The sequence below is a fragment of the Bufo bufo genome, chromosome 2 (assembly GCF_905171765.1).
Source record: "Bufo bufo chromosome 2, aBufBuf1.1, whole genome shotgun sequence".
NCBI lineage: Eukaryota > Metazoa > Chordata > Amphibia > Anura > Bufonidae > Bufo > Bufo bufo.
Window position 1 is genome coordinate 541680537 of NC_053390.1, and position 14620 is coordinate 541695156.

The following is a 14620-nucleotide window of genomic DNA, read 5'->3' on the forward strand; positions in this document are numbered from 1 at the left end:
AAATAAATATGAGCAATGTTTTTATAACTGCATATACACCCACATCTCGACAGTAGCATATTAATAATCAGTTTAATTGCTGTAACTTTTGTATTTGATATTTGCTGCCTTCCTTTTTTATTTTATTTCTGTACAACTTTTTTATTCCGAAAATAAAAATATATAGTTGAAAAATTAAAGACGTTTGGTCTGAAAGCAACATCCTGTTTGAAGGAGATGTATGCAGAATGGACACTATCCTCTCACTTCCCACAGAGATAACATCAGGTTTCAGTCTGTTAGTCACTTTCTTCAGAACCACAGTATTGATCTAAAGAAATCAATAGAGCTGCTAGATAAGAAGGAAAAACCTGCCGTTATTAGGTAGTGCTGTTTCATGGTGTGCCTTCTGTACTGAGTATTTCCCAGCTTCCACAATACCAACGTTTTTTATGTGACAAATATTTAGTACATCTTTGACATGAAAAAAATAAATAAGACACCCAGATCGAAATGTCAGATTGCTACAAAGCTCAGCAAGCAGTTATGTCTTAGTGCTTCCCCCTCTGCCCTACAAAAGGCTCTGAGCTTGTCTACTGCTAGACAAACTTTGAGAGGTGGCACCTCATTAGCCTGAGGAGCAGGGTGGTCGCTTTTGATGAATTGCCCACAGTCTAGGCCGTTTTGGACAAGATGTTGTTGGGAGCAGTGGTTATATGAGGGCTCTGGATGGACCATACAGACCACCAGTACAGAGGATCATTTCATCGGCCAACCAGCATGAACAGCTCCTATAGTTTTATTGTCTACCATCCAGACACAGGTGGCACCTTCATTACACAGCCCTGTTTTTGTCTGGACCATTTCCAGGTGCTTAGAAGAAGGAAAGTTGGTGTCACAGTGCCTATTACGTGTCCTGCCATTGTCAGCCAGCTACCATTGCCTTCGTTTGGAGTGGTGTCATCAATGAGAAACATGAACTCCTACAAACTGGAACTATATTGTCTTCAAAGATGAATCCACATTTTGTTAGGGAATTGGCAATGGTCAGGTTCGAGTATGGAAACCCATGAGCACTTTAATACTGCCATTGCTGTGGAGCAACACACTACCTCATTGCATACTATACCCATAGTAATGGTTAGAAGAACACTAAGGCCCCTTTCACACGGGCGAGTATTCCGCGTGGATGCGATGCGTGAGGTGAACGCATTGCACCCGCACTGAATACCGACCCATTCATTTCTATGGGGCCGTTCACATGAGCGGTGATTTTCACGCATCACTTGTGCGTTGCGTGAAAATCGCAGCATGCTCTATATTCTGCGTTTTTCACGCAACGCAGGCCCCATAGAAGTGAATGGGGTTGCGTGAAAATCGCAAGCATCCGCAAGCAAGTGCGGATGCGGTGTGATTTTTACGCACGGTTGCTAGGAGACGATCGGGATGGAGACCCGATCATTATTATTTTCCCTTCTAACATGGTTACAAGGGAGAATAATAGCATTCTGAATACAGAATGCATAGTAAAACAGCGCTGGAGAGGTTAAAAAAAAAAAATATTTTTACTCACCTTAGTCCACTTGATCGCGTAGTCCGGCATCTCCTTCTTTCTCCTTTGTTGAATAGGACCTGTGGTGAGCATTAATTACTGTAACAGGACCTTTGATGACATCACTCCGGTCATCACATGGTACGTCACATGATCTTTTACCATGGTGAAAGATCATGTGACGTACCATGTGATGACCGGAGTGACGTCATCAAAGGTCCTGTTACAGTAATTAATGCTCACCACAGGTCCTATTCAACAAAGGAGAAAGAAGCAGATGCCGGACTACGCGAAGTGGAATAAGGTGAGTTAATTTTTTTTTTTTTTTTTAACCCCTCCAGCGCTGTTTTACTATGCATTCTGTATTCAGAATGCTATTAGTTTCCCTTGTAACCATGTTAAAAGGGAAAATAATACAATCTACAGAACACCGATCCCAAGCCCGAACTTCTGTGAAGAAGTTCGGGTTTGGGTACCAAACATGCGTGATTTTTCTCGCGTGAGTGCAAAACGCGTTACAATGTTTTGCACTCGCGCAGAAAAATCGCGCGTGTTCCCGCAACGCACCCGCACATTTTCCCGCAACGCCCGTGTGAAAGGGGCCTAACAGGTCAGCAATATGTGTACAACACTCTGTGGCCTCGTGTTGCCTCTCATGGCAGGGCTTCCAACTGGCATTTTTCAGCAGCAGTTTCCTAGAAATGTCTTCACCAGATTGCAGCACTTCCTTGGCCTGTCTGGTGGCCAGATTTATTGTCAATCGAGCATTTATGGGACCAGCTAGGATGCCAGCTTAACCAACTTATAATCTATAGGCCCAGCTGCAACATCTGTGGGCAAATATACCACAAGACCCAGCTGCAACATCTGTGGGCAAATATACCACAAGACCCAGCTGCAACATCTGTGGGCAAATATACCACAAGATATCATCGTATAGAGTCTGCATGTCTCCATGCTCAGCCGTATCTCATCTTGTATCCAGGCTAGAGATGGCCCAATAGGGTACTAGAGCCTCCTTCCAATTGTACCGTTTTCCACAATAACCGCATACTTTTGCCTCTAGTCTTGTAATTGCTTACATATATCATCATTGCATTCACATGACGTTTCATTTGATTCTAACAGCTTCTTGGTGCGTTATTTTTTAGCCAGAGTGTATTTAAAGGATCTTATAAGACAAACCTCTCCTGCTTAGGTTAGTTTCACATCTGTGTTTTTAATTTAACATCCGGCATAGCCTAATATTACCATTTACCTCTGAACTCCTTTTGACCACAATGGGATCCCGCCAGTTTCCTGCACTCGTGCCAGGTGTCAGCTGAACAAAAAAACCTTGCATTCCAGTAGAAACCAGGTAATCATGCTAGATAACCGTCTGGATCCCTTTATAGTCTATGGCAGGGATGGCCAACCTGCGGCTCTCCAGCTGTTGTAAAACTACAACTCTCACCATGGCCTGCTGATGGCTGTAGTCAGTGTGGGCATGCTGGACGTAGCTTTGCAACAGCTGGAGAGCCTCAAGTTGGCCATCCCTGGTCTATGGTATCCAGTGGTGAATGGCAGTATCTGGCTATGCCAAATATGGTGAAATCCAGCAGGTTGTTCCTCTGCCAGAACAACCTGCCAGACTTAAACTGGTTCCAGCTAGAACTCTTGTGAATCAGCTCCTATCATTGGTGCACATTCTGTGTAGGAAATGTAGTATTACCAGGCACTTACCAATGTCACTGGCCTACCATGTAGCAGAACACTGCTGAGTCCTGCATTTCTTGATTTGTTATATTTGGATCTATCTATTTCTAGAAATTTTGTGACAGTTTTTAAATGTCATCTGCAGTCATGTAGGAATACGGAAGTAGGGGTTGTTTCCTCGCGTAACATCTGTCAAACTGTTCTGTGGACCTGTTCACACTACATGTTCTTTTGTGATGGTTGTACTGAATGTGTATTTTTCTTTCCCTTTTCTGTTAGGCTCTGGTGAACAATCCTAAAATTGACATTGTTGATGGTAGATATGCATTTAAGCCTAAATACAACTTAAAGGACAAAAAGGCGCTATTGAGGCTCCTGGACAAGCATGATCAGAGAGGACTGGGGGGTATCCTACTGGACGACATAGAAGAAGGGCTTCCTAATTCACAGAAAGCTATTAAGGTATCTGTCACCAGACCCATAGACTTTGAGTGGAGCCTCAGCGTGCATGCACGGCTACCTCTCTATTCCGTTTCCTTCTCACCGCAGTCATGCATTCATACCTGAGTTACCTATCTTGTAGATAAACAAACAAAAGAACTACAAGTAGCAGCACACTGCTTTATGCACAAAGACATGCAAGAAAATAAAAGTAAACTGCATTACTGCTATACTTACTATATGAAAATTAGAAGCTCTTTGCACATATTTTTGATCAAGAATATGTTGGGCCCATCTACCAGCGACAAGGTGGCTTCCATCATACAGGACCAACACTAACAGTCTTGCCTTCCTGAGCTTCCGGCCTACAATTTCCAGGGCAATGTAGAATCCAGCTATGGTCCACCCGATTACAATCACCAGGAAGATGGGCGAGAGCGCATGGTTTAAATAGCAGCTGTAAGCCCTCACACAGTTCTCTAGACATAACTGTAAAAAAGTTATAGTGGTCAGAATATAGAGATGGAAAAAAAATACATTCTAGTATTAAAACACAAGAAAATCGATTACTCTGGTATCACTGTAATTATACTGACCCAGAAAATGAATGGCTCAGATCCGTTTTACCGCATAGGGAACACTATAAAAACAGAACCCCCTAAAACTGTGGCTAAATAGTTTTATTTTTTCCCCCAATTCCACTCCATTTGGAATTTATTTCCAGCTTTCCACTACATTGTATGCAATATTAAATGGTGCCACTAGCAAGTACAACATGTCTTGCAAAAAACAAGCCCTCATACAGCTATGTGAATAGAAAATAAGTTATGGCTCCACAAAGGGAGGGAATAAAAAAACAAAAAATCCTCAAGGGGTTAAATAAAACAGGTCCATCGCATGCCATTGATTTAAAACTCCTGACTCTAATTTCACCTTCAAATTGTCTGCTAATCTTAAAGGTTCACATACTTTTGTCACTCACAGGCATGTTGGATGGATCGTTTTCCTCAATAAATAAATGACCGAGTTGATGTAGCTTTAGGTCCTGTTTATGCAGAAATATAGAAAATTCTGAAGGGTTCACAAACTTTCATGCAGCACTGTATTTGTTAGGCTACTTTCACACTTGCGTTAGGTGCGGATCCGTCTGGTATCTGCACAGACTGATCCGCTCCTATAATGCAAACGCTTGCATCCGTTCAGAACGGATCCGTCTGCATAACAGCTTTTTCAGATCTGAGTTTTCACAATGAAAATTCTGATCCGACAGTATATTCTAACACAGAGGCGCTCCCATGGTGATGGGGACGCTTCAAGTTAGAATATACTAAGAACTGTGTACATAACTGCCCCCTGCTGCCTGGCAGCACCCGATCTCTTACAGGGGGCTGTGATCCGCACAATTAACCCCTCAGGTGCCCAGAGCGTAATGGAGGCGGAACGGAGCCAAACTGATGCATTCTGAGCCTTATCCATTCAGAATGCATTGGGGATGAACTGATCAGTTCGGGGCCGCTTGTGACAGCCCTCAAACGGATCTCACAAGCGGAACCCCAAACGCAAGTGTGAAAGTAGCCTTATAAACGCAGTGTTGTACTTTTCCTCACTTATGTCTAAGGCTGTCTGTTGTCTTAAGGCCCCATGCACACAACAGTTTGTTTGGTTCGCATCCGATCAGCAATTTTTGTGGGTCAACTGCGGACCCATTCATTTCAGTGGGGCAACGAAAAACGCAGACAGCACACAGTGTGCTGTCCGCATCTGCATGTCCGTTCCTCGGCCCCCCCATAAAAATATAGAACATGTCCTATTGTTTGTTTTTGTGGACAGGGATAGTACATTCTACAGAAGTTAAAAATAAGTGGTGGCATGCACTCGGCCAGGATCCTTATTTTGCGGATCTGCAATTTGCGGACCACAAAACACTTATGACCGTGTGCATGAGACCTTAAAGTGTATTTCTATCTCCTGTGGATATGCCATAAAAGTTTGAGATATGAATCCGCACCTATCTCCAGGATTTTTCCCCTGACCCAACTGGTGGCTTGGCTTCTGTAACCTCATCCAGGTGAAGAATTCTATGAGAGCAAGTCATGGTCATCCTAGAAGTGATTGGGAGAAAACATGCCTCATTTCCATTCATCCTCTCTTGGATGGGAGATCCCGAGGCTGCTCAACCTGGTAGAACCATGGTCTGGGGAGCACATTTCTGGAGCTAGGTGGAACCCGTATCCATCAGCCATTTATATTTTGTGGATACGCCCTAAGTAGTGCGGGGGGTGCACACGGACAGAATCCATGTTTTGCGGACCTCAAAACAGATAGTTATGTGCATGAGGCTTAAAGGAGAGGCATAGGGATAATTGTGACAGTAGATTTACTATTCTAAATGTGTTTGTGCTACATAACTTTTTCTATTACTATTAGGCATTTGGACAGTGGTTTAACTGAGTATTTGCCGTTATATAGTTAAAAACAACTTCAATTAAATGAGACCTATCTACTTTTTCCCACAAGGCTTTGGGAGACCAAATTATCTTTGTGACCAGACCAGACAAGAAGAAAATCCTTTTCTACAATGACAAAAGTTGCCAGTTCACTGTAGATGAAGGTAAGCATGTCTAAACCATGGAAGCACAGAACCCGGAGCACATGCAGTCTACTAGGGTACATCATGTAATATCTGGGGATTACACTATGGTGCATCACGGGTCTTTCTGGTTTTTGATGAGTTGGAAAGTAGACAGAAGGAGACATTGACAGAATGTGTTCATACAGAGATGGTATGAAGATAAAGAAGCAGCACCGACTTCGTAATTTAAAAGGTGACACTCTGGACAGAAAGCTGTAGACCTTACCTGCCCAGAGCTTTCACCCCATCCAGTTTTCCATGACGTGGTCCTCATAGATGTAGAGAATCCCTGGCACTCCTCTTGTAGGCTTTTCCCACAGCCTTCTAGCATCTTTAGGTCCTAAGTGGTGGAAAGTTCTCTGGCTGGTACCTCGCTGCACGAGAGTACTGTAATAAGAGCCTCACAGAAATTTGCACACCTTTGTGCCATTACAATAAAATATGGTTTTACGAAAAAATCCTCATAATCTAAGGCAGATCCCCACCCTAACATATAAAGGGTCACTGAGTTTTTAGAAAACATTTGATAAGTCCTAGAGACATATGAAAGAAACCCACTGATCAAAACCTGAGTGCGAAGACCCCACCAACTGCCAGAACGAGGAGAGAGGTGCGCACATATCGTGTAGCGAGGAGAGAGAGCACGATAGGCAAGCACTTCTCTCTCCTCATTCTAGGGATTGGTGGGTGGTCTCAGCACTCGGACCCCCACCGATCAAAACCTTTTTATATGACTTTATGACATATTAAAAGTTTTCTGAAAACTCAGTGACCTTTTAACACACTAGATGAGGTATGGGGAGGCACATGAGTAGTATAGAGGGAGGAGTATGCGCCTTTTTACATTATTGGGAGTGTTCAGATTGCTTTACTGTAGGAACACGTATACTGATGAGCGACTATGAGCGGTTTCAGTGGTTGGTGAACATGTATGTTGTGTTATTACTCATGGAGCAATGTGCCATATGTACATCATTAGGAGATGGATCTGGGGTACAGAAGTAAAACACTGCCTTATAATAAGACACACACAGTACAACAAAAGTGGTTCCTTTGTTCCACATGCGTTTTAATAGTTTGCACTTTTATTATGTAAGTGATGCGTATTTCCATCAGAGCTGAATTGTCGCAATATGAGCTATATTTTATACGTTGAAGTTGATGCCACCGTTTTTTTCCTGTGTGAACAGAGGTTGGGTTCATGTTTGTTATTGTGCAGAGATTTCAGTTTTATCCACTAGGTGGCAGCAGATGACACAGATAGTCCTAATGCCTCACTCTGCTTTTGTAGTAAACGGCGGACTGTTCTTTCAATACTGGTCAGAATCAAATCAGACAGCTCACAATCCTCCTGTTACTCTGCACGGGAAAGGGCAATCCCCATATAGTTCAAAGGATAATCCCAGCAGGCATGCTTGTTTCCAATCTATAATATGCTTTATTTCATAATCAAAATAACAAAAATTACAGGACGCGTTTCGGCCCGTCCAGCCTTCCTCAACTGCATGATGCATGATGCTAAATGACACCATGTAACATTTTATAGACACAAATTACAATCGCCTGGTCATGACATCTTCAATTAATTAAGCAAACAGGAAATGACATAGGCGTATAATCAAAGTGTATTTTTCTTACTATGATCCATGTTCATCATAAAGAAAAGAAAGCGTCCTCCAGACTATGATCGTGGTATTGTGGTCTGTAAGAGAATACATCCCATATTAGAATCAAAAACACACAACCTCATGATCTCTATTCAGGCCTTTGGGTTGTAAAGTATCCAAAGTATGGATCCAGAAAGCCTCCCTTTTGAGTAATAGTCTTCTTAGATCACCCCCCCCCCCCCTCCATGGTGGATGAACCTGCTCTATAACTTCATATTTCAATTGCGCAATTGAATGTTTGTGATCTAAAAAGACTATTCCTATTACCACAATAGTTAATTAATTGATGATGTCATGACCAGGCGATTGTAATTTGTGTCTATAAAATGTTACATGGTGTAATTTAGCATCATGCAGTTGAGGAAGGCTGGACGGGCCGAAACGCGTCCTGTAATTTTGTTATTTTGATTATAAAATAAAGCATATTATAGATTGGAAACCAGCACGCCTGCTGGGATTATCCTTTGAACTGTTCTTTCAATATGGTCATTACCTTCCAAAGAATACAGCTACTAAAAAAAAAAACACAATAGAAACAAAGCGGATTGTGTTAAAGGATCTGCAGGCAGAAACCCTTGGTAATGAAAAGTGCTGCAACTTTCTAGTATTGTTACAATTCCCTACTATAGTCAATAGGTCTGCTTGATGTCCATGTGTGGAAACGTTCTTGTTTACACTGAGAGGCCGAAAAAGCTACAAAACGAAAACATATAAGGCCCTTTTAGGCTACTTTCACACTGGCGTCTTGGCTTTCAGTTTGTGAGATCTGTTCAGGGCTCTCACAAGCGGTCCAAAACGGATCAGTTTTGCCCTAATGCATTCTGAATGGAAATGGATCCGCTCAGAATGCATCAGTTTACCTCCGATCAGTCACCATTCCGCTCTGGAGGCGGACACCAAAACGCTGCTTGCGTGTCTGTCTGACGAAACTGAGCCAAACTGATCCGTCCTGGCACACAATGTAAGTCAATGGGGACGGATCTGTTTTCTCTGACACAATCTGGCACAATAGAAAACTGATCCGTCTACCATTGACTTTCAATGGTGTTCAAGACGGATCTGTCATGGCTATGTCAAAGATAATACGAACGGATCCGTCCATGACGGATCCGCACCAAACGCGAGTATGAAAGTAGCCTTAGACGCGCAGATAATCGCCCGCGTAAATGTACCACTACTCCCCCCATAAACGATCAAATGAAAGCTTTGTTGATGTGGCACCCGCAATCATGGTTTCTGGCCAGCAGATCGTCCTTTGTAATCAGCAATCTGCTTCTCAGAAACATTGGGCCTCATTTATCAAAACTGTCACTTTTCATTTTTTTTTAGAACCTTTAAGAAATGAAAGGTGAACTCTGATTGGGTGCTATGTGCAACTTAGACAGTTTTGATAGATGAGGCCTAATGAGTCTGTATAAGGAAAAGCAATTGCCGTATTTATCACTCGTCCTATACAGAGGTGATTGCTGCATGTAAATGGAGCTGTCAGTTCTGCTCAACAATCAGGCATCACTCTGTGTAAATGGACCATTAGGTGAGTGGTTTAATAGGCAATTGATTATGTATTTCTGTGGTCCATTGTCTTTAGAAGAGCATGTTTTTATTGCTATGTAAATGAGCTTACTGGAGCACTGAGGGTCTGGCCACAGCTCTTGGAGCACCAGTTAGTAACACCCCTACAGCTTTAGTCCCTCCCCTCTTCCCCTCCCACATCTTTTCTAGCCCCTTCTTGTCACAAATGTACTGTCTCCTGGTGTCATCACTTTCTCAGTTGTAATCTGCTCTGCTTTAAGGACCTTGCACCAAAAAACATGTATAGAAACAGTTACATTACCTAACAGTGCGGCCCCCAGTGATGTATTTCCGATTTATTACTATTTCGTCCCTTTCATCCGCTGTGGTCTCCGGTAGTTCTGGCGCCTCATATGCTAATGAGGCGATTCGGTTTGAGTAGGCGGTGACTAGAAATTGTACAGTTAATTCACAAAAACCCTATTGTGGAGGAGCAGCGTTAGGAATTACCAATTGTAGCTTAGGCTGTATTTCAACAGCTAAATTGCGCTTTTTCCTCCCCCACATTGATTGTTAAAACTTTACCTTTATTATTTGTGCTTAATAAAACCTACTATATCAATGAGAACCTATAGTTAAAACTTTCAGGGTGTGCTCTAATCTCGCTGAGATTCAGTACTATTTTGAGTAGCGTCTGTGGCTGCGCACTCGCACTGACGCCTCTATTCTGATGCCCTATTAGCTATATTCATTCCCATAGCGCTCATTTCCTGGGCTAAAACTGTAACTTAGAATCTGCCCCCCAACATGTTTCGCCGAGTACCGGCGTCGTCAGGGGCTGAGCAGTCTATGACCCAAAGTGGCGAGGACTCGATCTTTTAATACCTCTGTTTATGACATCATTCGTAGTGGGCCAATAATTATCGCTTTATCTTAACCATTCTCCCATATCTATCTATTCTCTTCCCCCCCCCCCCCTATTGGTTGGTCCTTAGTGATGCCTGATGCACGTTCTCTCCCGCTCAATCTCGCGCATGCGCCAGAACTTAAGGTTCTCCACTCCATTCTATGCATATTTGCAGAATAGTCTTCCTTCAATTCTGCGCATGCGCCAGGTCTTGGAACATTTTTTGCTTCCCTCTGCCCATTGCGCCTGCGTGAGGATTCGATCTCTCTGTTTATAAGATCCCTTGCCACTGCGCATGTTCTTGCACTTAGTGCAATGAGGTGATTATCTGTTCCTACTGCGATTGCGCTTGAACTTAACTTTTACGGACTCATCCCTTCATCTACTGATGCGCATGTATTAGAACTTAGTATAATTATAGTTAATTATCGCTAATGCGCCTGCGGACTAAAGCTGTAGGAGTGTTACTAAATAGTGCTCCGAGGGCTCTGGCTGGCCCCTCAGTGCTCCACTAAGCTCATTTACATACTTGCTCTTCTCTGAAATGGGACCACAGAAATACATAATCAGGGTACCGTTTTTGTCAGTGTGATCAACCGTACCGGGCAATATTTCTGGTTTGATAGGGTTGATCATGCTGACCGATGCTCTTTCAATATGATTTTAGAGAATGTCAGCATGTAGGTGGCCCACATGTTGTCATTTGGGTTCTGCACATTGTGCACATATGTGGTAGGACTGCAAGTCGGAATGAATGTTTCTGCTGATAAATGAAAGCTGCATTTTGTGGCTGAGGCAGCTTTTTGATTCGTCAGGGCATGGAATACCAGGAATACCAGATCAATGCAGCGTCTGGCACTGTTCACTCTCCCTTCATTTCTGGACGGCAGTGTATCAATCAGACTGTCAACAAGCAGAGCCCACAATTCATGCAGTACCATATGTTTCATGTGCCATGAATTCTAGCAGATACCGGCTTATCAGCAGCTCACATCTAAGCCACAGCGCTTCAGTTGATGTTCAGTGATGGATTGCTGGGGTGTTGCTTGTATTGGTGAATAACTACGTACATTATAGTGAATGGCTACTAAGGAAGCACAAGTATTACTGCCAAGAAATATTGCAAAATACCTGTTTTACTAGCAAGCAGAAATATAATGCAGGACAGGGCAATAGGTAAAATAAAATACAATTGTATACGTATAGATATCATGTATTCTGCTTAACTGAAAACCAATGCAAAAGTAAAGTGCATAATGCCAAAGACCTAAACGTAAAATGTCATCCATAGTGCAAAATCCCCCTCAACTTTAGTAGCTTAAAACTAGTGAGGATAATAGAAAATGTGGAATGCATCAGCAATGGCCCCTAACCTTGGGACCCCTGTATCGTTATGGTTTGTATGACTTTTTTGCTATTTGTCCTGTGTCTTATAATACACGGACACGTTATTTTTTATGGCATTATGTGTTACTGGTTTCTATGGACGTTAAAAAAAACCTGCAGAAGCATGGTACGCATTGTCGCCCTCACAATGAGTTTGTGCTCCAATTGGTGAAGTTTATTTTGGAGCACAACATGTTCCTATTCAACAGTAAATATTACCATCAATTGATAGGTGTGGCTGTGCGGAGCCCTTGTGCCCCCACTTTTGCCAACCCATACCTAGGCAGGTGGGAACGTGAGATGGTCTCGGGAGAAGTGCTAGGGGAGTGTGAGTGGACATGGTCGATTGTCTTATGGCTAAGATATATCGACGATGTGCTAATCCTTTGGAAAGGTGATGTAGATTCCTTCACTTAGTTTGTCAAAAAGCTGTATGACAACAGTTGGGGCCTTTTCTTTAGATGTGAGATACATCCGTCATATATTACGTTTTTGGATTTGACCATCTATAAAGGCAACGATGATACCTTAGGGTGAATAGGACAAGGGATGAAAAGATCCCAGGTTCTAGCCCCTAAGGGGAGAAATGGTTATTAAATAAAAAGTTAAAAAAAACAAAAAAAAAAAACACCAAAATATTAAGTATAAATCACCCCCTTTCCCAATTTTACATATAAAATATATAAACAATAAATAAACATATTACATTTGGCCATGTCCGAAAAGTCCAAACTATTAAAATATTTAAAAATATTTCTTATGGGGTGAACGTCAGAACAAAACAAAAAAACAAAAAAAAACTGCGCAATTCGCCTTTTTTTGTCCCACATGTTCACAAGTACAAGTACAGGCTGCACTTATGTCATAAGAACTTTCATCAATTGTAGAACGATGGGATTGGTCTACTTGGCCATCTTCTCATGCGGCATCCAATATGTGGGCAAAAACCACTAGAGAATTTAGAAGAATTATTGGGAAACATCTAAGTGACATATACGCACGGGTGCCAACACCCCGATTACACGTCACATTACTGAATGACTTTCTACAGCTATGGCAGCATTGTAGTTTCAGGGCATTGAGGTCCTTAAACCTTCACCAAGAGGCGGGGACCTTGACAGAGGCTTGTTACAAAAAGAGGCACAGTGGACATTTCGCCTCAGGACAGTACGACCTGATGGCCTCAACGACCATATATCATATACGTGATTTTTGTAGATGATGGGATATTCAAACCGCGTATGTTCACTCATTTAGTGGGTGGTTTGTTTCTTTCCCTATTACGACCTCAATTTCGGCTGAAATAGTAACCATGAGAGGGCTGATAGGAGATAGGTGTCATCACGACTGTTAGGTGTACCTTTTTGTAGATGATTTAAATTCAAATAACTTGTTTTTAGTCATTGAGAGTATAATCTTTCTTCATGACGTTTGTTAATTTCTACCGAGGTAGCATTTGGGAATGGATGGGAGATGAGGGTCATCGGTGCCACTTATCTTGGGGGAACCAATAACATATCATGAGAGGGGCCAGCTCAGTGTGAGTCATAGAATATAGGTATAGAGCATACCGTAGTATGCGCCTTATCAGTACTGTTTCCACGTCTGTCTATCACTGCTTATCACCATTACCTGAGTGATAGTATGGGCCTGTGTTGTTGAAGGAGGTAATATGTTTAATAACCAGGAGTTCCTGTTCTTAATGGGACCTCTGGTTGTGCCATCAGTATTGATAGGCATATATGGGGAACAGATGGCAAGACGCATTATAATAGCAGAGTAGTAATTTATGTGGCCACCTGCAACCATATAAATTGGGATGAGTTGCATATTAAAGTTGTTCCATTATATTTCTATACTACACATGGCCGATGCATAATTTATAGCATCAATATCTTTGCTACGCTCTGTCCATAATCGCCATCCAATATGGAATATACTTTTTTGCCTCAATCTTCCTGTACTTCTACTGCCTACATTCGAGATCCGTTGATGGGTCCCTGCTTGACTTACGGTGACAGCCAGAAACTTACCCCGGGGAGTTGCTTATCTTGAGCGCTCTGTCCTCCGGTGAAGCTTTGGCTGGGTTGGTCCAGACTCTGTGAAGGGGCGAAGTTACATGACTTTAAAGCCTCGTGTTTCAGTGGCCGCCTTACGGCCGCACTAGTGCCAAAAGCGCCACCACAGAGGGAGGTGGTGTCCGCCGCTGTGTGTCTGTTTGTCTATTAGAAACAGTTGCCACATGTAGTCAATGTGTGAAGCGAAATGCTCCTGATGAGGATATTCTGTATCCAAAAACGCGTTGAGCAATATCCCAGCTTTACATTTTTGGACACAGGGCACAAAGATATCTTCGTTATCAGTAGTGAGTTGAGGTAGGGGTGAATAACTGTGATTGGGTGCCGCTCTAGGTGTTGAGCGCACCCTGATAATATAGTTGGAGGCATGCTGGAAGCTATACGGGGTGTCTGTGATTTCAGAGCTATGCTTCATATTAGCCTCTACATTCAAACCACCTATTTTGGACAAAGACATAGGCTTCTTTTTATGCCAGGGATCCGCAGGCATTGTTACTTACCCATACTGGTTATGTTTTCTGTTCACTTGATTATCCTCTCTATGTGAAGAGTAGGGTGGTGCCTACAGTTGTGGGGGTCTGAGTTATCAGGCGCACAGGTTCATACAGTACAGTTGAACGAGAGATTGAATTTTTAGTCTTATAGGGGTTCCTCTACACATTTTAATTGATACCCTAATAAAGTTTTTTCTTTTCTTTTAGCGTCCATAAAAATCTGTGACTTTGGTTCAATTAGTGACGCATACTAGTTTATAGAAACCTGTGATTTTGA

The 14620-nt window shown here is 42.5% G+C and overlaps 1 protein-coding gene across 2 annotated transcripts in view; it reads left to right on the forward strand.

Moving 5' to 3' along the window:
• Positions 1–14620, forward strand: part of GTF2E2 (general transcription factor IIE subunit 2) — an 88884-nt gene that overhangs the window by 65354 nt on the left and 8910 nt on the right. For both annotated transcript variants that reach the window (XM_040418041.1, XM_040418040.1), the window contains exons 5-6: positions 3506–3688; positions 6185–6278. In XM_040418041.1, coding sequence (XP_040273975.1) covers positions 3506–3688; positions 6185–6278 — 277 coding nt within the window. The remainder of the gene's footprint in view (positions 1–3505; positions 3689–6184; positions 6279–14620) is intronic.